This window comes from Sapajus apella, unplaced genomic scaffold, assembly GCF_009761245.1.
Source record: "Sapajus apella isolate SASKATOON/1434 unplaced genomic scaffold, GSC_monkey_1.0 scaffold60, whole genome shotgun sequence".
NCBI classification, from domain to species: Eukaryota; Metazoa; Chordata; class Mammalia; order Primates; family Cebidae; genus Sapajus; species Sapajus apella.
This window is the reverse complement of record NW_022437000.1, coordinates 3,063,426-3,087,499: the sequence shown is the minus strand read 5'-3', so window position 1 is coordinate 3,087,499 and position 24,074 is coordinate 3,063,426. Positions and strand designations below refer to the sequence as shown.

Below are 24,074 nucleotides of genomic sequence, written 5' to 3'. Positions count from 1 at the left end.
GAAAAAGAGAATCTACCCCTTTCAAACATTTGAAAAAGCATTTTATAAAAGAAGATATCCAAATGGCAAATAAACACATGAAAAGATGTTTAATTTCATTCGTCATCTAGGAAATGCAAATTAAAGCCACAAAAAGATGCTTCTACGTCCCTTTTGGAATTCCCAAAATGTTAACTGTGACAAAACCAAGTGTGGATGGAAGTACATATCACACACTGCTGGCTGGAGTGAAAGCTGAACACTGCCACAGCCTATGAGCCAGCCATCTTACCTCTAGCTACATAGAATACAAAATTTGTGCAAACGCACCCAAGTCACCCACAAAAATGTTCATGGCAGCACTGTTTGTAAAATTCAAAATCCGTTAATAACCTCAAGATCCATTAATAGTAAATGGTTACATGGTATATCAATTAATAGAAGTGAGAATTATACAGCAATTAATATAAACTACTACTATGTACTATGAGATAAAGCTCACAAAAATAAGGCTGAACTAAAGAAGTCATACAAAAATGGATATATATTGAATTAACTTTCATATAAATGAAAAAGGCTGAACCATGTGAAACTGCCACTATTTTATCATTTTGGATCATAAAAACAGCAATACCATATGGTCGGAACTAATGTGCCAATGGAGATCAGGACAGTAATTAACTGTAGGAGGTGGGAGGGTAGGTTACTGATTAGGAAGGAGTATGATGGGCTTCATAATGTTTTAATTCACGACCTGAGTCACAGCTATAATGAAGGGTTCACTTTATGGTAGTTCAAATAGTTGTACAACTTGTGATTAGTACATGTTTTTGTACATGTTATATATAAAGTAATACTAAAACAAAAAACTATTTTTATAAGACTTTAAAAAAAATTGTTTCTTAAAAGACACGAATATAGAGAAATACGCCACTACTGTTACAAAAACAACCACACCAGCACAGTAATAAATGACAACTGGCACTGGACCTTAATGTTTGGGGACTCTAGTGAGTTGGAGCTCCGGGAGAACCAGGCAGGCATCTCTTTGTGGCTTTATACAGGGTCTGTGGCAATGCTGAGACTCCTCTGCTCTAGCCAGCTGCTGTCATGTAAGAAAACATGCACCCAATGTTGCCAATTCTGGCTTTCTCATTTTTTTCCCCAAATAAAATTGGGAAAGCAAACACTTTACATCAGTTAGAATGACCACTATTAAGAATGACCACAGCAAGTGTTACTGAGGATACAGAGCACCTGGAATTCTCATACACTGTGGTGAAAGTGAAAAGGGTACAGCCCCTTTAGATAATGGCTTGAAGTTTCTTAAAAGGTTAAGTGGCTAGGGGTAGCACTTTGGGAGGCCGAGGTGGGTGGATCAAGAGGTCAGGAGTTCAAGACCAACCTGGCAAACATGGTGAAACCCTGTCTCTACTAAAAATACAAAAATTAGCCGGGCATGGTGGTGCGTGCCTGTAATCCCAGCTACTCCAGAGGCTAAGGCAGGAGAATTGCCTGAACCCAGGAGGCGGAGGTTGCAGTGAGCTGAGATTGTGCCACTGTACTCCAGCATGGGTGACAGAGTGAGACTCAGTCTCACAAAAAAAAAAAAAAAAAAAAAAAAGAAAAAAAATAAAAAGTTGAGTACATATTTACTATCTCCAACTGTTTCTCTCAGCTATCAGCCCCAAAATAAATAAAAATATATGACCACACACTTGTACACAAATGCCAAAACAATCTAAACGTCCATCAATGGGAAGCGGGATAAACTGTGGTGTGTGTATCTATATAAAGAACTATTACTCAGAAATAAGGAGCCAACTTTATAATTGCAACATGAATGAATCTCAAAATCATTATGCTGAGTGAAAGAAAGAAAAAAAAAGAAAGAAAACCTTATTTTTTATTCCACTTACATAAAATTCTGGAAAGTATGAAATAATTTGGAGTGACAGAGAACAGAACAGTGGCTCCCCGGGATGTGGGTGGACAGAGGCTGGATGATAAAGAAAGCAAACTTTTGGGGGTGAAGAGTATGCTCATTATCTTCATTGTGGTGGTTTCCTGGGTATATTTACATATTTACATAAAAGCTTATCAAATGACATATATGTATGTATGTGAAGTTTACTGTACTTAAGCTATATCTCAATAAGCTGGGAAGCAGGATGAGGGTGTTAAAGAGTTAAAGAAAGTCATCCCACTTTATTCTCCTTTTTCTCCCCACCCACAGAGGGAGAACTTCCCCCAGAAGTAGCCACCATCCTGGAGCTGGTGTGCGTAATCATTCCATCTATATATTTAACATTTTCACCATACAAACACACATATGCATAAACACTGCATAGTACTATTTGGCATGTTTTAGAGTTTTACATGTTTTACCATCAATATATGTTTTTTCATTATTATTTATGTATTAGAGGTTTATATACATAGCATTTTGATTGATATATAATACATTCAGCCCTCTGTATCCACAGTTTCTGCACCAACCAGAAGGAATTTAACCAGATGCAGATCAAAAATATAAATAATAAAGAATTGTAGTGTAACAACTATTTATACAGCACTTACATAGTGTAAGGTATGAGAAGTCATCTAGAGATGACTGAAAGTATACGGGGGACCATATACTTTTTTTTTTATACTTTTTTTGTGTGTAGGTTATACACAAACACTACGTCATTTTATACCACGTACGTGAGCATCTGAGGGAGACTCTAGAACCAATCCCCCCAGATACCAAAGGATGACTGTATTTTATAGTAAGAATAACACAGAGTTGTTTAAAAAAATCTATTTCTTTGTTAATAGGTATTTAGTTTCTAACTTTTTTGAAATCACACGGAACGCCACAGTGAGCATCCTTTTATTTGATTCTCTGTACTAATGGGTGAATTTCTCAAGACTTAAGGCTACAAAAAGAAATTACTGTTCATAAGAAGAATTCTATTGATGGATTATTTATTTTATTTATTTATTTTTTTTTGAGATCAAATTTTGCTCTTGTAGCCCAGGCTGGAGTGCAACGACACAATCTTGGCTCACCACAAACTCTGCCTCTCCCGGGTTCAAGCAATTCTCTTGCCTCAGTCTCTTAAGTAGCTAGGATTACAGGCATGTGCTACCACATCCAGCTAATTTTGTGTTTTTTCAGTAGAGATGGGGTTTCTCCACGTTGGTCAGGCTGGTCTCGAACTCCCGACCTCAGGTGATCTGCCCGCCTCGGCCTCAAGTGCTGGTATTACAGGAGTGAGCCACCACACCCAGACTACCAATGCATTTTCTGATGTTGAACACACTTATATTCTTGGACTGGATCCTACATGGTTATAACCTTAAGAAACAACATCTTCCAGGTGAATTGAATCACATTTATGATTCCAGACATAGACCTTTAGCTGGGATCTCGAACTTAAAATTCTTTAGAAGGCTGCTGTGGGCTATAGCAATGTACCACTTTATCACCTCATAAATTTATGTCTTATTGGTCAATGTGAAATTGAATACCTCCACTGGTCACAATGGAGAGCAGGTTTCCATCATCATATATATTAACGGAGTAATTCAACATCTCAGCTGTGCCAAAAGAGCCATATTCTTGGGCTTCTTTGTAGTTTCTCAGTACAGTAGATTTACTCAAGTCCCCATCTTCATTAGAATCAATGCAGGCTCTGTTAATTAAAAAGAAATGAAGACAGTAAAATTTATTGATTTTCTTACCTTTCTAAAGATCATGTAACATAGTCTCTCTGCTGTCTTACTACACTACTACTTCTACCATAACAAATACAATGACTGCCTAGGACCAATCTAGAACCAATTTAGGCTGTTTCAGAGTCAGCAGTAAAGATTAGTTAACATAGCTTATAGGAACCAGTCCTCAAATCATGCAGAAAGTGCTTTAAAAATACTGTCCTTCATAAAACTCTAGGTTGAAAACCATCTGACCTTTTGAGAATTAGAGCTAAAAGCTGGCTTAGAGTTTTACAGCAGTTTAGGATAGCTCAGACACATGGCCTAGGTCTAACTTCCTGCTGCTTTTAGTGATGACTTCAAGAATCTAACAGCTCACACAAGCTCTTTGAAACTAGGGGAATTTTACTGAACTTCAGTCCTATAGTTACAATAGACATATTTATTTCTCACAAAAAGCATTTTCTACATTATTTTATAGTTGTCTTCCTTCATGTTTTTTCCATTTTACTAACATTTTAGTTTTTAAATTATATTCCAAACACGTTAGAAGACAGCCTGATTAAAATAAAATACACTTAACATTAAAAGTCATAAATGAAATGAACATCATTAAAAGTTCAATATTATGTTTTTAGCTGTAAGTATGTTTTAGCTGTAAGAACTGTTTTAACAAGCTATTCATGTCAGTCAAAATTGCCAAATAAATTAATGGAAGCCTATTTCATTTAGTATTTACAAAGCATGTTCCTAATACACTGAAGCATGTTTCATTAATAAATTACAACACTTTGGAAAAAAGGATTCTTAAAAATTTGTTTTTATGCATACCCTAATATGACTGATGTCATTTCAAATAACAGAGAATATACCAAGGTATAAAATGCTAAACACTTATAGGGAAAATAAAGCAAGAGCAAACAAGTCACATATTAAACAGAATCAGGCTTAAAATTAGTTGGTAAAACGCATGTCACCAAATCTTCCATATGCTACAGAAAGTAGCACACTTGTCTCCAAAATGTATGCAATCGGCCAGCGTCCATCCTGGAAGTCATCTACGAAGCCCTCCTCTGCCTTTCTCCCAGCCCATCTAACCACACAGTCCCATGTCCATAATGTGCTGCCTATTTCCACTGTCTCTTCCTTACCTCTGTTGCCTGATGAGCTGATGATGGCCTGCCCTGCCTCCACCTTTCACTCCTGCATAAAATCTTCCATGTCTTCCAATGGTTCTCAACATTGAAACTCCAGACAAGAGCCCTCATAATCACTCTACTCACCATCCTCACCTCCTGCTCCCATCATACCTTCTGTAGCCACACCAAACGTCTCACAGTTCCTCCCACATCCTCTGGATCTTTCCCCTAAGCCTTTGCCACCCTTTCTACTCTCTCTGCTTAGTTAACTGTGATGATCCTTCAAGTCTCAATTTAAGATGTTATTAATAATTCTGGGAAATCTTTCTTGATGCTTCCTAGACTGGTTCAGATCTTCCCAATACTTTCTTCCATGGGGTCTAGAGTCCATGGAGTAGCTTCTATAGTGTCAACCTGGTACACAGAAGGTGCTCAATAAATATCTGCCACATGATGAAAGAATTAATGAAATCATCATCTTTAACAATACTCTCACAGCAAATACAGTGACACATTCGCAGGTCAGTTTCTTATAACCACCACCATTGGAGTGACTCAATAATACAACCATCACATCAAAACATAAATTATTACTGACTTCCCTAAATAACTCGACAGAGGACAAGTGTGAATGCAGTGCAAGGTTATAACTTTCTGAAGGTCTGGTTGGGTGAATTCAAGTACTTAGAATAGAGAAAAAAAAAATATGAAAATGAGGTTCATACATAGAACAGAGTACATGTGAGTGGGGAGGATGATGAGGAAGGGCTTTTGTTTTATATATTTCTTGACCTTTTCACACATCTCTCAATTTTCTATGGAAAGAATCTACAGCTTTCATCAAGAATCTAAAAGGAAACATGACATAAGCAAGGTCAAAATCCACTGTAAAGAAATCAATTAATAGCTTCTCCTTTATGTAATCCTCTGTAAACACCGTTTCTCTCAACCAGTTTTTGCTCCATTTGGAGTGACAGTGAGTCTGAGGTTTTGCGTCCTGACAGATGCTCAGAGCAGAGTCATCTGAGGCCACCCGTTAAGTGCAGAGATACACGCTTAACAATTAGCAGAAATGTGGCAGGGAGAGCACAGACTGAACATTCTTCATCAAACAAAACAAAACACCCAAGGCACTTAAAGAATAGGTCACTTTACCCCCCTCAGAAATGGTTGGCATTTTTGAAATGTGAAATGATAACATCTGCAGACAGAGCTGGATTAACCTTATGTATGTTGGGATCTTCAAGATTCTCTTCAAAAAATTTTGGATCTAACTCTGAGATCAAAGCCCCACAGGATATACTATATTATGTAAAAAAGTTACACTATTTCTAGTACCACCTGAAAGTATAATCATGCTACATTTTTCATTTATTATAATAAAATGTCCTAAAATGTTACTCTGAGATTTCAGATTTTATTTCATGCAATGTTAAATTTCACTTCTAATTCAGAAGTTCTAAACAAAACCCTTAGAATAGTTGTCAACAAACTGCTACAAGTAAGTCACTTTATCAACTACCTTGAAGACCAAGGAAACTTTGTGAAAACGTACAATGGCACCTTGGACAACTGACTCCGAATTCCTTTTCCTAGGACAAAGTAATCTGCAGTGTTTTCAGAACCTAGAGCAAACACTTTAAATGAAACCACCTATTGCCTCACTACTCAATTCCTGCTAATATTTTGGTATTTCTTTAAGTCCTTTTGTAGTAGTATATACTTTCCCACATACACTCATTTTTGTATTTAGTATTTTCCTTGAATTTAACCTTGCCTCCTTTCCCACACTAAAACGCACCTAAGGCTTATTACTGAGTGTGACTGTGTCATGTTACCCCACATGGTGGATGCAACAAGATAGTATTCTGTATAAAGCCTCTGGAAAAGAATTTTTCAAAATGTGTATGCATGTACACACAACAAAACATATGAATACACACAAAAGTGCATTAATATTTAAGATCATCTAGACTGAAAAAGTTATGTGCAGATATTTTATTAACATCATCCCCAAATTCTGCAGAGATTTCTCATTCAACTGAACATTTTATATACCCTTGATCTGATTAAAGATGAGTTAGTACCTGCACACGTTGGAGGAGACCACTCCTTTAAGAAGGGTGGATTGTGAAGGTGAATTATCGTGAAAGCCGTGATGAAATAGTCATGGCATGATCTGTATCTGCCCCATCTTATAAAGCAATTCTTTGCACATAAGCAGGGACGCAGACTACAAGTAATTCTTGACTACAAGTTTTAAGGCATGGTCCCGGTTTTTTTTTTTTTTTTTTTTTTTTTGCAGAAGTCCTAAAGCATGCATATGGCTAAATATCTGTATTAATAATGTCTTCCTGTTTTCATGCAGATAGTAACTCAAGAAGGCAGCCTAACCAACTCCAAGAAGCACAGAAGCAGTGTAAAAAAACTGAAAAATGTACATGATGTGTAACTTGGTATAAGCCATATTATTATTAGTAGTAGTTTTAGTAATAGAAACAGCAGTAGCAATAATAGCATACATTGCTTACCTACTTAGTGTATCTAGAAACATCAAATTTAATTTTCACAAAGCCCTGTAAGTACTACTATCTCAATTAACAAATGAGGAAACAGACTTAAAACCACTTCCAAATACACGGATGGTCAACATACTAATAAATTATTTGTTTAATAAGTTTATTTAAAATCAGATAAAAGTCAGCTTTAGGGTCAAATGTAATAGCCAGAAGTTCAACGGGCTTATCCAAAATTACCCAGAAGCCAATGTGGCCCTCAAACAGTTTTGCTGAGTGATACCATCACATAACCAAAACTCTGTGTGGCTCTGAGCATTTAATGTTTTTCAGAGTAGATAAGAAAACACTTGTGAATGAAGATCTAGAAAATACATAAAGTTTACCTCCAGACTTCGCCATCATGCCATACCAAGCAGTCATATACAGGGCCAGGATCACTGTATTTCTTCTCGAAAGAATTTAGCAATTCCACTTGACTCTGAAGCTCCTCCTTGATTAGTTTACTTGCCTAGTAAATTGGAAAATTGACTAACATAAGTACATTCTGGCCTTCTGAAAGTTGTATTAGGATACAACCAAAGATACAATGTTGATCAACGGTAAAGTTATTTTACCCTGAAAAAAATGTAACAAAATTTTGTTCTATCTATGCAACTTGTCATTCAATTCAATGAAGCAGATATCTAGTAACATAGTAAAGATTTTAGAAACAGTTATTGTACTCAATCTCAGTCACTCACTAGGCACACTCTGGGAAAGACACTGTGTTACACGTTGGTGATATCATTTAGCCAAAACATGTTTGTAACATATTTGTAATCTGTCTAACTCATTTCCAAAAGCAACTCTAAAATAAAACTGCTACAAAATAGGTTATCTATTGACTTTTAGATTTTTATATCAGGACCTTTTCTATCTCAAATTTATTTCTTAAGAACCCAAATAAATAATAAAACCCATTAATCATCTTATCTCTTTTAGAATTTGCTGTGTTAAATAGAAACATTTAATGGAGGTAATTGAAACCTTATTTTAGCTCTGTGGTCATGAATAAAAGCAAGTGCTTTATATTAGATTATGTACAAACTAGACAACAACTGGCACTAGCATGTATTGCCTCTCCAAAACATGTCTCTAACCTAGAGTATCAAAAAAATAAATAAATAAGTTAGGTACTCAAATAACTAGGAAAATGACTGGCTTAAACAGAAATAATCTGTGAAATAGAAAGGCATATAAATACTGAAATTGAGACGAATAATATCTCTAGACTCACTATGTTACTATATTAAGATCCAGCAGGAGTTGACAAATCTTGGTGCATGGGTCAAATATAGCCTGTGACATAGTTGTGTAAATGAAGCTTTACTGGAACATGGCCTTCCTTGTTCAGTCACATATTGCCTATGTTTTCATGATACAAGGATAAGATAGTACTGAAAATATTTACTATTTGGCAATTTACTGAAAAAGGTAGCCATCTCTGATCAAGAGCACTTAATATTGCTTAAAATCCATTTGCCTTCTATAGCGTGGAATTAGTATTAACATAGAGGGAAGAAATATGGATTCAAATCTCAATTTAGCAACTTAGCTGTGCAATCCTGAGCAAGTTTTTGTCCTTACGATAATCTTCTGAGGCTGTCACATCAGAAACTAGCAGGGTAGCAAATTATTACCTTGGCCAATGATTACTAAATTTCACTGCAAATCACAATCACATAAAGGCTATCACAAAGATAGATGCTATGTCTTATCCCACTTAGTACATCAGAATTATTAGGGGATAAAGCCCAGAAATCTTGATTACTTTTAAAATAATTCAGGTAATTTAGAAATAATCAGTTCATCTGTATCAGTTCCACAAATCAGTATATGAGAATCAAAGACTATACCTTCCCATGTTTTGAAACAGGGACCATGAGGTCTAAAACATTGTGAAAAATAAAGTATTTTGAAAACCATTTTTAAAAAAGTGACAATACATATAGAATACATTAGATTGAATCATGCAATCTGCTGCTATCCAACTATTTTTGATCTACCAAAAAGGCAATTTCATATGCTTAAACCCAAGTTTTTGAAATAATATACTCTATATTCACCTAAATTGTCCTAGTGAATAAAAATTTGATTTTCACATATTCCAAAAATCTTGTTTTGTTTCATTTTAATTTATTCAATATATTTAACATTTACTCCTCCTCAAAAGAAACAGCCAATCAAATAGGCATTTTTGGTATACAAAATTTAATAAAATGGATAAAGAAATTCAGAACTCTCTTTCATAGTTAGCTGTATATATGTAACACCTGAAATACTACATTTACTGTACTTAGCAATGAAGTTGAAAAAGTAAAAATTCTGATTTAACAGAAAAGTATACAGGTGTTTAAAACAGATGATATACGTAGATTAAGTAAATAAAAGTTAAATTTGTCTATAGGTACACATAGACCAGCGGTTCCCAGCTCAAGGTTCATGTTAATGAAAGCTCCTGAGGAATTTTAAAAAATGCCTATTTCCTCCACAGGGTTTTAAGTTCATTCCTCTAGAGAACACAAGTACTGGCAGTTTTTAAAGATCTTCATGTGATCAGGGCTGAGAACCACTGACAGAGTCCGATTTTTGATTAAGAAAAGGAACACGCATGCATTAAAAGAACAATTTAGAAGGACAGACACCAAGCTGTGGTGATCATCCCTGGGGCTGGCATGATGAAGGCTTCTCACACGTGCGATGTCCAAAGATGCTGCAACTAGCACATATTATTTCCTTAATAAACCAAGACATTATTTTCATCTGATAAATTAATTCAAAAAAATTTAATGGTTAAACAATGGGAACTTTCATATACTTCTTGTGGAAATACAAATTGTTACAACCACTGTATGACCTACCAAATGTTTAAAACACACAAGCATTTTAAGCACACACGAATGTTTAAAATATCATTATTCTTAATAATAAAAATTGGAAAACAGGCAGATATGGGTAAACCGTGGTATATCCAAATTGTGTTGAATATCATAATGAAAATGAATACCCCACAGCATGGATGAATATCGTAATTTAATGTTGTGAATATAATTCAAATAAAATAATACATACTATATGGTTTCATTTTACAAAAATCAAAACAGGCAAAATCATCTGCAGTGTTAGAAGTCAAGACGGTGGTTGTCTTTGGGAAGGAGGACGGGAGCAGTGATGAGGAAGGGGCACAAGAGAAATTCCCAGGTGCAGCTTTCATGGGAGAATTAATAACTAAACACAATTTATGTACTTTTACTCTATGTGTATTATATGTTAAGTTTTAAAAATTCATACATACGTACATTGACTTGAGGATAAATAATAAAGGACAAATTAGTAAAATTAACCAACCTAAAAGAGAATTTGTGAAAAAAGAAAATTTGCAAAAAAAGCAGTCTATCAGTTCTCTAAAAACTCTATGGGAATATGGTTCTAGGGTAATGTTTAAATGAAAGCGACTAGCACCAACTTGAGAAGAGCCATTGTTGGCAACATCAAATTCTTCCTGTTTTCTGCAGGCTTCTGCAAGGGCCACTCTGTGAACAGGGTCCCAGATTTTTTCCTTTCGTTCTTTCTGCAAGGACAGAAAAATTACTTTATAATTAGGCTGACAAATACTCAGGTAAACCTAGACAGGCATTTATACGTGGACTTTGTTGTGACCATTGTGGTGCTACACTATTCTCATACAGAGGTTTTACAAAGTCGTTTCTGGCTGGGTGCGATGGCTCATGCCTGTAATCCCAGCACTTTGGGAGGCTGAGGTGGGCAGATCACCTGAGGTCAGGAGTTTGAGACCTGCCTAGCAAACATTGTGAAACCCCATCTCTACTAAAAATACAAAAGGTGGCCGTGCAGGGTGGCAGCTGCCTGTAATCCCAGCTACTCAGGAGGCTGAGGCAGGAGAATTGCCTGAACCCAGGAGGCGGAGGTTGCGGTGAGCCGAGATCACGCCATTGCACTCCAGCCTGGGTAACAAGAGCGAAACTCCGTCCCCCCCCTGAAAAAAAAAAAAAAGTTTCTAATGAAGTAGATAAAAGCCAGGATCACTTACCAAAAACTGGTTAGTCAATTAATTGCATGTAGGTTTTAAGAGAAGTTTACCAAGACACATCCAGGTGTATTTTTATGTATCATATTGCCCAATTTAAAACCTTTCCTTCTCCTAGAATATCTACTATTACATCAGAAAACTGACTAAATTCCCAGTCATTAAAAGTAAGAAAATGGTATTCTGGGCCCATACAAGATTGGGAAATACCATAAGCCAAGTGTAAGCACAGAACTAGATAAGACTACAGCTGCATTTTAACAGACAATGCAGGCTCCCTCAATTTCTTCCCTCTCTTTTTTTACATCCCCTTTGACTTGATAAGGTTCTATGTTATTGAAATCGGTTTTAACCTTTATCTCCAGTGTCTTTAATTCATAGTGCCTCCCAATGCAGCTAAAGGAATGGTTCACTTTAACTTAACCACACCATATTTGCATATTCAATTGTATCTTATCAACACAGATTAAATTTAATATACTGTATAAAAATGCAGTCATACAATGGCTCACACTTATAGTCCCAGCACTTTGGAAGAATGAGGCAGGTGGATCACTTGAGCCCAGGCGTTTGAGACTGGCAAAACCCTATCTCTACAAAAAATACAAAAATTAGATGGGTGTGGTGGCGTGTGCCTGTAGTCCCAGCTACATGGGAAGATACCCTGGGTGGGTGAGGCAGTAGTTAGCTGTGATCATGCCGCTGCATTCTGGCCTGAGCGACAGAGCAAGACCCTGTCTCCCAAAAATTAAAAAACCACCACCAACAACTCATATTTCTAACGGCACACTGGTGTTCTTATACTACAGCAGTTTTAGGTCTGATTAACACTTAATACTGAATGATGATTAACTGGGAGCAAGAAGGCTAGTTAAACCGAAAACAACAGGGGCGAGACATATCACAGAAACTACAGAACAGAAACGAAAAGGTGGTCTGGACTTTGAATCAACTGTCTTTAGCCTTTTTCAAGTAAAAATGTTCTCGAAAATCCAGTGAAAGCTATATCCCATTTCCCAGAAAAACACAAAAATCTGAATATAACTTCAGTGTATTCACAGATTCCCTAAGCTTAGCTTTATATCCAAGATTAAGAATCACTTTAAATGGATGACATTCCATTGAGCAGAATCTTTAAGCAGTTATTGTTTAAAAACCATCAACCTTCCCAAAAAACCTGAGTTAATGAAATTTTATGAATATTTTTCTTTAGTAGGAATAAAATCTGAGGAAGAAGACAAGTCAGAAGAATACAACAAGTCATTGGTACCGGATTGTACATTACCTGTATCCTTTCCTTGAGAGCCTTGGGATAGAAGTCATAGCCATTTTTGATGCCAATATGATATTTGCCTGAGGGATTTGTCCAGCTTGCAGGAATCTACAGAAAAGAAAAAAAAGGTAACCTGTTCATTCACTAAACGCTTTCCAATTCCAATGATGGACTACTGAGCAAAAAAGTATATTAATTCTATTTTAATAGCTTAATAAGAAAGCTCATGTATGACAACATGTGTTTAATACTCTAAGCAATCACTTAATATCTTTATCACTTTTTTCTCATCCATAAATAAGACAATTCAACTAGAATAATACCTTCCATTTGTACAATGCTTCATGGTTTAAAAAGTGCTTTCAATATATACTATCTCAATAAACTGCTAAAATCTTGTAATAGTCTTTTAAACTCTCGAAGTATTTTAAAACACTAAACTTTTAGTAGAGCGATGTAAACAGGATGCCTAGTTTACAAATAGAGAAAGCAAAGCAGAAAGAGAAATCAAATTACTTGCCCAAACAACACGAAGGTTGAAAACTGGAACCTATCTCTCTCATGGAAACCAAAAATTCTGTATAAAGGATATGGGATTTAAAGTCAGATAAATCTGGCTCTGAATACAAACTCTGTCACTAACTAGAGGGAACCCACAGGCTTCTACTTCTTTACCTGTAAAAGGAAGAAAACCTCTACCTTATTCCTGTGAACAACAAAGTGAATTGAGCATCAACCAACTTGAATCATCAGTCAAGAAAAGATAGGGACCATGGTCATCAAAACCAGCTTTTAAATATATATAAATGATAAGGCTGAAACACCCAGAGCTGGGAGACTCATCAATCCTCACTTACGCAGTATCTTTAACTCATCCGCACATCCTTCATCCAACCACTTCCCAGGCAGAAAACTTTTGGATGAAATTTCCTCAGAACTAGAGGAAAACAATCATTCACAGAGCTTCAGGAGCTATTACTACTAAATATTGACATTTTAAAGGCCTGTGTGCCATTAATCATTTCCAAATCAACTGGATGTCTGGAGAATGTGAAATTTCAAATACATTGGCACACAAGTTAGCACTTTTCACTCAGAACTTATGGATCTTCTTTAGAGAACCGGAATTCTAAACTTCAATGTTTTTGCAACAGCCCATGGCAAAGCAATAAGAAAGCACTGCAGCAACAAAAAGGGAAGTAATCACCAGCTTTTGAATTCAGAGCATTTATTCACTTGTGTCCCACTACACAAGTGGTTTAGTAACCCTTGGCAACTTTATACAAAGACATTATGGAAAATCATAAAATCCCAAAAGATTAAATAAAGAAACTAATTAAAATAACTGCAAAATAGAAAGGTGTTAAGTCATATTTAATCACACTTAAAAAGAAATATAGTACAATAAGAATAATCCCATAGACATAATTTATAATCATAAATGAGATCAAAGTCTGCACAGTCCACAGAACCAGACATTTCTCAATTCATAACTATATATATTTTCCTTACTGCGAAGGCAGGCTAGTTACAAAAATTACACTAAAAAAAATCAGATAAAAATTATAATCAGGGCTATCTGGTCTAACTTTAGCCAAGATAAAGCTAACTTTATGAGGCAATTATGAAATTTTATTTTGCATATTTGAGTAATCTACATAAAGAAAAGTTATTTTGGTACCTCTAAGAATAAAATCTTTACATTTGACCATTTTAAGTTGATATCTTAAAAATGATTACAATTACACAGTAACTACAAGTATTAAGACTGATTGTCATGCTATATATAATCTTTGTAATTACCAATTACACCTCATTTTTCTGACTCCCTTAAAGAGAGGATGCCTAACAATTGGAACATTTTTCTTAACAGGCTAAGTGTCACCTGAGTGTTATAGTGCCATGCATTAAAGCCCTTTTAGAGGCTTTTTTTTTTGCTTCAAAATGATTTCAGCCTTGCCAGCCTCATCACACAGGCCAGTGCACACGCACACCATTTCCTTTGGCTGTCACTGCATCTAAGTACCATGCTAAATCTGGCCAACTCATTCATTATGCCTGGATTTATCTTTTTTTTTTAAACCCAAAAATATTTAAGGCTAAGTATTAATTTTTAAAATGACTTCAAGTTAAATGTGGTAAAATGAAAAAGGCACTGTGCTTCCTTCCAAAATGCTACTAAAATTAGAATAAAGGAAGTGGAGGAAACATCCAAAAAGGAAGGGACAAAGAAAAACATGAAGGAGACTTTAGAAGCTCACCACATTTTGAAGGGTGCCAAGTGAAAAGAAGGTACCAAAAATTAGAGTGAAAATTGTGGAATACATGGTGTAAGGACAACTGGGTCTTCTTATGGAAAAAAAGATATAGAACTCCTTTCAAACTAAGCATATAAAATCAATTCCAGGTGAATTCTAGAACAAACAGAAGAAAAAAGCTGTGAAACTTCTTAGAAATATAGGATAATATCTCTATGATCATGAGGTCAGAAAACGGCTATTACACACTGCTAATGGAAATGTCTTTTTTAACATTTTTTTGAGAAGGAGTCTCGCTCTGTCACCCAGGCTGGAGTGCAACGGCGCCATCTCAGCTCACTGCAGCCTCTCTGCCTCCCAGGCTCAAGTGATTCTCCTGCATCAGCCTCCCAAGTAGCTGGGATTACAGGTGCATGCCACCACGCCCAGCTAATCTTCATATTTTTAGTAGAGAGGGAGTTTCACCATGTTGGTCAGGGTGGTCTTGAACTCCTGACCTCAGCTGATCTACCTGCTCTCGACTCCCAAAGTGCTGGGATTAGAGGCGTGAGCCACTGCGGCTGGCCTGGAAATGTCTTTTAATACAAACACTTGGTCAAGGAGATGTCCTGTCCAATTAAAAAAACAAACGCACACACACACACTTGGAAAAACTGTTTGGCAGGACCTAGTGATGTATCTCCATGATTCAGCAATTCTACTCCTATACATACATCCTGGAGGTACCCACATACATGAGCACAGGATACACATACATCATAGAATGGATAGGATGTGCTAGGTACAAGCCATGGCATATGCACAGCAATGAAACTGAATAAATCATTGCTACCTGTGACAACATGAGCAAGTCTTACGAATTTCATATCTCATAATGCCAAGGGAAAAACAACATATACTGAAATTTTATGAATGAAATGAGACTCTTCGTGTAAAGTTCAAACTAGCCAAAACTAAACAATATATTTTATATAGCCACACCAATGTGGTAAAACTACACACAAACAAGCAAAGAAATGATTATCACAAAAGTTGCAATAGGCTATGATTCAGGAGGATGCAGGAAGTTTCTGAGGTACAACAATGTTCTTTATCTTGATCTGCTATAACGATTCATAAAACTGTACATAATGGGTTTATGTACTTTAAGTATGCATATTTTACAATTTAAGGTTTTAAAGTTCTATTCACTTTTGTACTTTGATCTGCTCATGGGAGTACCGTAGGCCATAAGTAACTTACCACTGGTTTCTCAAGAAGGCCTAGGAATATCATTCTTTGAGAACGAGACTACTGAAGTGTTCAAAGCACCTATTAGTTGATATTAAACTGACAGAAAAATAAGTTTGTTAGTAATTTATGGGCTAAGTGGAAAAAAATAGGCTATAAACATTTAGTTCACTTCAAAGCATGACAGCCGGGTGCGGTGGTTCACACCTATAATCCCAGCACTTAGGTAGGCTGAGGCGGGTGGATCACCTGATGTCAGGAGTTTGAGACCAGCCTGGCCAACGTGGTGAAACCCCACCTCTACTGAAAAAACAAAAAATTAGCCAGGCACAGTGGCAGGCATCTGTAATCTCAGCTACTTGGGAGGCTGAGGCAGGAAAACTGCTGGAACCCAGGAGGCAGAGGTTGCAGTGAGCTGAGATCGCACCACGACACTGCAGCCTGGGCGAAAGAACATGACTCCATCTTAAATAAATAAATAAATGCATGACTACATCAAAGAAACTTGAAGACTTCATTGCGTTGCTTTCTGAAAACTGTGTACTAAGAGTTGCAGAGATCCAACTAGTCAGAATCCCAGTGATTAATAATTCTTCCTTTTAATGACTACTGCAAAATATCTAAACACCAGTACATCCCTGAAAAAAATTAAACTGAACATGTGTGTGAGTACACTTTATGGATGGATAGAGAAGACAGTTCTAACTAAAAAGACTGGCGGAAAATTTGTATAAGGAGCACTCCCATTGCTCCACCCCTCATCCTGCCCAAACTTCACCAACCAGGTAACCCTCCAGAGAAAATCTGAAATGTCAACTTTGTCAACACAGCAAAGAAGAGGTCATATGGTTTGACTCTGTGTCTCTACCCAAATCTCATGTCGAATTATAATCCTCTCATGTCGAATTATAATCCTCTCATGTCAGGGGAGGGGCCTGGCGGGAGGTGACCGGATCATGGGGATGGATTTCCCCCTTACTGTTCCTGTGATGATGAATTCTTACAAGATCTAATGGTTTAAACATGAGCGGCAGTCGGGTGCAGTGGCTCACGCCTGTAATCCCCGAACTTTGGGAGGGTGAGGCAGGTGGATCACCTGAGGTCTGCAGTTCAAGACCAGCCTGGCCAACATGGTAAAACCCTGTCTCTACTAAAAATACAAAAATTAGCAGGGCATGGTGGCAGGCACCTGTAATCACAGCTACTTGGGAGCCTGAGGCAGGAGAACTGCTTGAACCTGGGAGGCAGAGGTTGCAGTAAGCCAAGATCATGCCACTGAACTCCAGCCTGGGCTACAAGGGCAAAACTCTATCTTAAAAAAAAAAAAAAAAAAAAAAAAAAAAAAAAGCGTGGCACTTCACCCTTTGCTGGCTCTCTCTCCTGTTCAACCATGAGAAGACATATCTTGTTTCCCCTTCACCTTCCACCATGATTGTATGTTTCCTGAGACTACCAAGTCACGCTTCCTGTTAAGCCTGCAGACTGTGAGTCAATTAAACCTCTTTTCTTCATAAATTCCCCAGTCTCACACTTCACAGCAGTGTGAAAAAGAACTAATACAAGACGGATGAGACATAAAAATGAGTCTGCATGACTTTGCTCCAGGCCCCTTGCATGTGTGGCTACCTGAATACCTGCAGCCAGACTTTTCACTCACTCCTCCCCTAAACCCTAGGCCAAATAGGCTAAGGACTTCTTTCAGGTAACTGGGCATCCCAATGGAAAAAATATAGTGTGTGTTGATATTATGGGGGTCCCCCCAAATGTTATCAGTACTCTATAGTAAAACCCACCAAAAGAACCTACACAAGCAGAAGAGCTTCCAATCACCTTTTCTTGTTACTTGCTAAAATAAGACAGCCAGGGATGATTAGACACCTAAATAAAATATCTAAAGTAAAAAGCAGAGAATAAGGAAGAGGAGGAGGTGAAGGAGGAAGGAGAGGGTGAAGGAAAAAGGAGAAAGGAGAAGCAGAAGCAGAACAGGAGACTAAGAAAGGAGAATGGGGGAAGGGGAGGGAAGAAACAATGAAATTTAAAAAAATTAAAATGTATCTCATAGAGATAAATGTTGCACACATGATACAAAAATATGTTCCAAGTGAAAATGAAGGGGCTTTTACAATTAAAAATAGGCAAAATTTAACAAAATTCACACAAGGGTTACAATGTTGAGAAAATGCTAGAAATCTCTCAGGAAGGTGAAGGATAAAGGCATGGAAGAAAATTTAAAAACTGGAGGATCAATTCAAGAGGTCCAATGTTCAATTACAAGGTTCCAGAAAAACACAGCGAAAACAATGGAGAGGATGTTATCTAAGAGATAACGCCGATTTCCTGGAAGTAAAGGACTTGAGAGTTAAATTCTCTTCTTTCACATATTAATTCTACAAATAAAGACATAAGACTATACTAGCATGTTATTTTAAACTTTGAAGAGAATTTAATGTATTGAAGGTCATGTTGAAGCAGAAAACAGTAGGGAGAGGTGGGACAGGGGATTGAACTCTTCTTGTTAGAAGCCTTGTAAAAATATTTGTGTTTTTAAACTATTAAAACATACTGAACACAATTAAAAATTAAGTTTAAAAACCCACAATGATGGGCTAAGAATACTTAACAGTAGAATTAAAGAAATATGTTGCCAAGCTGAGAAAAGACGAACCTTGTAATTGTTTTGACTTTGTTTAAGAGCAATATACATGGTACATATATAATTCTACTTGTGAGTACTAGTGATCTTATTAGTTCATGGGGTTTATCTAAAGCAGGGGTTACTACAGCTGTTTAAAAATAAATGAGGCCAAGCGTGGTGGCTCATGCCTATAATATTAGCACTCTGGGAGGCTGAGGCAGGTGGATCACTTGAGGTCAGGAGTTTGAGACCAGCCTGGCCAACATGGCAAAACTATCTCCGCTAAAAATACAAAAAAAAAAAAACATTAGCCAGGTGTCATGGCGCATGCCTGTAATCTCAGCTACTTGGGAGGCTGAGGCAGGAGAATCACCTGAACCCAGGAAGCAGAGGTTGTGGTAACCCAAGATTGTGCCACTGCACTTCAGCCTGGGTGACAGAGTGAGATTCTGTCTCAAAATAAGTTAATAAATAAAGAATCAAGTAATACTTTATATGGCTCTAAGCCTGCAGGACTTACTAGGAATGTTCTTTAGTTTCCCAGAGTACCATAACTCACAGGAATTCCAAGTTTCCCTTTGAAATATATTCTAATCATAAGGTTGACTTGGGGGAAGATGGGCTGAACGCTAGGGTAATTCAGGTGGCTGAGCACTTCTAATCTGAAAATCTGAAATGCTCTATTGACCATTTCCTTTGAGTGTCATGTTGGCACTCATTTTGGAGCATTTCCGATTTTGGATAAGGGAGGCTCAACCGGTATATACAATGAAAATATTCCAAAATCTGAAAAAAATTTGGTCCCAAGAAAAAGTATTCTGGTCCCAAGTGTTTCAGACAGGGATTCTCAACCCGCACTGTAAACTGGGTGACTGACAACAGAAGCTGATTTTCTTATAGTCCTAGTGGCTGGAAGCTCAACATCAGGGCGCCAGCATGGTTGAGTTCAGGTGAAAACCCTCTTCCTGGCTTACAGAGGCCACCTTCTTGCACGTCCTCATATGACCTGGAGACAGGAAGCTCTCTGGAGTCTCTTCTTATAAGGGTACTAATACTATCCTAGGAGACACATACTCAAAACCTCTTCTAACCCTAAATACCTCCCAAAAGCCCAACCTCCAAATACCATCACACTGAGGGTTAGGGCTTCAACATATGAATTTGAGCTGGGGGTGGGGACACAGATATTCAGTTCATAATACACGGAAAAGGAAGTATAACTTGGATATTAATGGCTGCCAGCTGTCCAAGAGGGGCAGATTCTTAAGAAGACCCAAGCCTTTGCATAGTCCCTCCGCTAAGTGAAGTTGGGATCTATGAATATAATGAGATGTCACTCCCATGATTACATTATGGTATGTAAAGAAGGTAAAGGGATTTTGCAGATGCAATTAAGGAATCTGAGCAAATCAAAAGGGAGATGATTCTCAGTGGGCCTGAACTAATCAGGTGAGTTCTTTGAAAGAGAGACTGGGGTCATCACCAAAGTAGGAGATTCTCTTACTGACCGTGAAGAAGCAAGCTATCATAAGTTTCACAGCTGCAATGAAATGAATTTTTCCATCATGTAAACTTGGAAAAGAAGCCTGAGCCTCGGCTGAGCCTTTAACCTTGACTGCAGTCTTGTGAGACCCTGAGCAGAGACCCACAGAAAGCCATGCCTGGACACCTACCCCATGGAAACAGTGCATAATAAATAAATATAGAAATATACAAGGTTTTAGGTTGCTAAGTCTGTGGTGCTTTATTGCCTGGCACAGAAAACCAGTATGCTGCCACAAAGGCTTATCTAAAAGACAAAGCCTAAGTATAATTCAGATAGATAGTAAAAGGTGGAAAAAGTTAACTAATCATAATTTTATATTCCAAACTAATTCTGCTTATTGCTTTAAACGATAGAGTACAGGATCACAAATTCTTGCCATCCTCCACGTTCCTTAGCTCATGAGCTGTTCTATGCTTGCTTTATAATTATTTTTTATGAGCTTGCCCAGGCCTTTCTACCAAGGACGTAGAATGATACAGCATAAGATAAAGCTGGCCATTTAAGTTAACACTGACTATAGCCTAAGTATTTCTTCATGGTCAAGTTCACTGGGAATACTATGAAGGGACAGTAAAAGATGAAGGCAAAACTATCATGTGGTTACTTTCTCCATCTTTGTATTCAAAACACAAAATAAAATTGGGCAACCTCACTGAAAAATACAGCCCAAACTAGGTGCTCCATCAAACAACAAAATCATGACTTCTTCTAAAATGGTCCCAATGATTCACTTCTTGTAAAATCCCTTAACCTTAAGCCTGTGCTGGATTTACTGACTCACTTCCAACGAGCAGAACATAGTCAAATGATGTGTGTGGTCCCTTCCAAAATCACTTTAATAGAAAGATGGTGGCTTTCATCATGGGGACTCCCTCGGATCACTCTCTCAGGGAAGGCGCTGCTGGATACAGCAGCGCTGTGGAGAGGCCCACGTGGCAAGGAGTTAAGACCTGTCAGTGACACGCCAGTGAGCTTGGAAACAAACTCCCCCTTCCTCTCCCAAGCTGAGCCTTCAGATGAAGCCAGCCACGGCTAACAGTCTGCAACCTCAAGGACGATTCTGAACTAGAAGCACCCCAGATTCCTGACTCACAGAACTCCGAGGTAATAAATATTTGTCATTTTAAATCATGAGGTTTTGAGGTAATCTGTTATGTAGCAATGCATAAATGTAAGGTAAAAACATTAGATGTTTTGAGGCAACAGTAAAAAAAAAAAAAATTCCAAAAGAATACCAAAGCTCTGACCTTAAGCACTCTTCCTGAAAGGCCAACAATTTCGCCATCCTTTGGCTCCACCTCTGTAGCAGTATTCACATCACCACTTCCTGTTGTATCAATGATATCAACGATTTTTGGTTTTCCATCAGTTGTAACCTGAAAATTAAGAAAATTAAATTGTAGATTTTAGGTTTTTATTCCTAAAGAAAACAATGCAAACCCATATTTTTATGTGTATATACAAAATCTGCATTCACTTAAAAAAGAGAACTGAATTGTTTTAAGCCAAAAGCCTGGACAAATACTAATAAGGAAATTTAATCGTGGAAACACCACAGAATCCTTCAAGTGGTTTCATACATTCAGTTAACAAATATTTACTGAGCATTTACTATAGGCCACACCCTATTTTAGGTGCTGGGGATATGGCAGTGATCCATACGCAAAAATCCCTGACAATCTTAGTGCGAGGATGCAGTTCAGTTAATAAAAAAGTAAAATAAAGAACATGTCAGATGTACTACCACCCTGGGCATTAGGGAAAAAATTAAAAGGAACATGTCAGATGATGAGGATTAACAAATTAAGCGGGGACGGGAGATGGGTGGTATGTGGTTTTCAATATAAATCTGGCTGCTCAAGGAAGGCCTTGCTGAGAAGGTAACATTTGAGAAAAGATCTGAAGATGGTGAGCTGTCGGCTGGACCACGTATAGAACTTTAGGGGGAAAAATGTTAATGGTACCATTGTTGGATGCCACACTAGTGCCTCAAACTCAACGAGTCCAAAGTTCAAGCTTAACATACCGCTGCCACCTGATTTTCTCCAGGCTTTGCCATGCCAAGAATCTCCACACCCAGCTGCTCATGCCAGAAACTCAGCAATCCTCCTCTGATTCTTCACTTCAGTTAACTTGTCACAGTGAAGCTATCGGGAAGTCTTGTTAATTCTTTATCTAGAAGATAGCTCAAATCCATCGCATCTTCACCACCACTATCCTGATTCTCCAAATCACCATCATCTCTGGCCTTCCTGAGAACAATCACTTCCTAAGCAGTCCCTCAGTTTCCACCGTTGGCCCCACCAAAAGTAATAATAGGCTGAATGTCCCAAATGCTCCAAAATCATTTTGAGAGCTGACATGAACCTCAGAGGACATGTTCACTGGAGCACTTCAAATTTGCGATACTCAATGTGTATTAAAACAAGCTGTATTTTATCAGTCCTCTTCTTTAAGCCCATCAGTGTATTCACGGAGCACTCAGAATACTTGCCTAAAAAGCTTCGCACAATGTGACCCCTGCCAAACCCATACTCATGACTTGAACCACACCAATCTCCTTTCAATTCCTGAAACATTCCAAACTTTTTCCGGTCTCATGACTTTTTAAACAGGTTCCTTCTGCCTGGAATTCCTTCTCTCTTCAGTTGTTCCACAGGATTCCATCTTCTCTCAGTTTTCTACTAAAGTCACTCCACAGAAAGGCCTCCTCGATGACCTCCATTAAGTAGCTGCCATCCTAAACTTGATCATTCTTTCTCACTGTACCTCATTTCCTTCACAGAACATAATTCTATTTCTAATTATACTTCATCTGTCCCCCCGGCATTAGAATAAGAAGCTCCATGAGGTCAAGAGCCATGTCTGTTTTATTCAGCAGCATATACCCACCACCTCACAGTGCTTGCCAGGCATTCAATGAATATTTAATTTTTGAATTACGAGACACAAGTTACTCATCAGTAAGAATGATTTTCAAAGATTTAATCTGTCGCCAGTTCACAAATTTTCATTTGAGCCATAATACGACTGCTACAAGTAACAGCATATATATTTATACATTTTTGTGGGAAAAATAATTTTTGGACTCTTTCTGGGCTAGCTTTCCAAAGGGAATTTGTTGCATTCGGGGATATGTACTGAGTTACCAGCAGGACTCAGACAGAAAATTGGACTCTTTCTGGGCTAGCTTTCCAAAGGGAATTTGTTGCATTCGGGGATATGTACTGAGTTACCAGCAGGACTCAGACAGAAAACAGAGACACAAAGGCTGGAGGAAAAAAAAAAAAAAGACTCCCTCCTCAAGAAAGAAACAGAAACACAAAAACTGTCAGTAATATGAAAGAGCACAGTCTTCAGACTCCATTTCCACCTGGGGAATTTACACTCTTTAAAAAGTCAAAGCTGGTCGGGCACGGTGATTCACACCTGTAATCTCAGCACTTTGGGAGACAGGGGCGTGTGGATCACAAGGTCAGGAGACTGACACCACCCTGACCAACATGGTGAAACGCTGTCTCTGCTAAAAATACAAAAATTGGCCAGGCATGTTGGCCGGTGCCTGTAATCCCAGCTACTTGGGAGGCTGAGGCAGGAGAATCATTTGAACCCAGGGGGCGGAGAGGTTGCAGTGAGCTGAAATTGCGCCACTGCCCTCCGGCCTGGGTGACAAAGCAAGACTCTGTCTCCAAAAAAAAAAAAAAAA

General features: G+C 37.7%; 1 protein-coding gene across 5 annotated transcripts in view; it reads right to left on the bottom strand.

The window, feature by feature from the left end:
* The window catches only part of TPP2 (tripeptidyl peptidase 2), a 77,361-nt gene that overhangs the window by 47,260 nt on the left and 6,027 nt on the right, over positions 1-24,074 (bottom strand). For all 5 annotated transcript variants that reach the window (XR_004259187.1, XR_004259188.1, XM_032246173.1 and 2 more), the window contains exons 2-6: positions 21,616-21,744; positions 12,712-12,807; positions 10,845-10,949; positions 7,723-7,847; positions 3,496-3,659 (exon numbers count right to left, since the gene is read on the bottom strand). Coding sequence is in view for 3 of the 5 variants with exons in the window: in XM_032246173.1 (XP_032102064.1) it covers positions 3,496-3,659; positions 7,723-7,847; positions 10,845-10,949; positions 12,712-12,807; positions 21,616-21,744 (619 nt within the window). In the remaining 2 variants the exon portion in view is untranslated. The remainder of the gene's footprint in view (positions 1-3,495; positions 3,660-7,722; positions 7,848-10,844; positions 10,950-12,711; positions 12,808-21,615; positions 21,745-24,074) is intronic.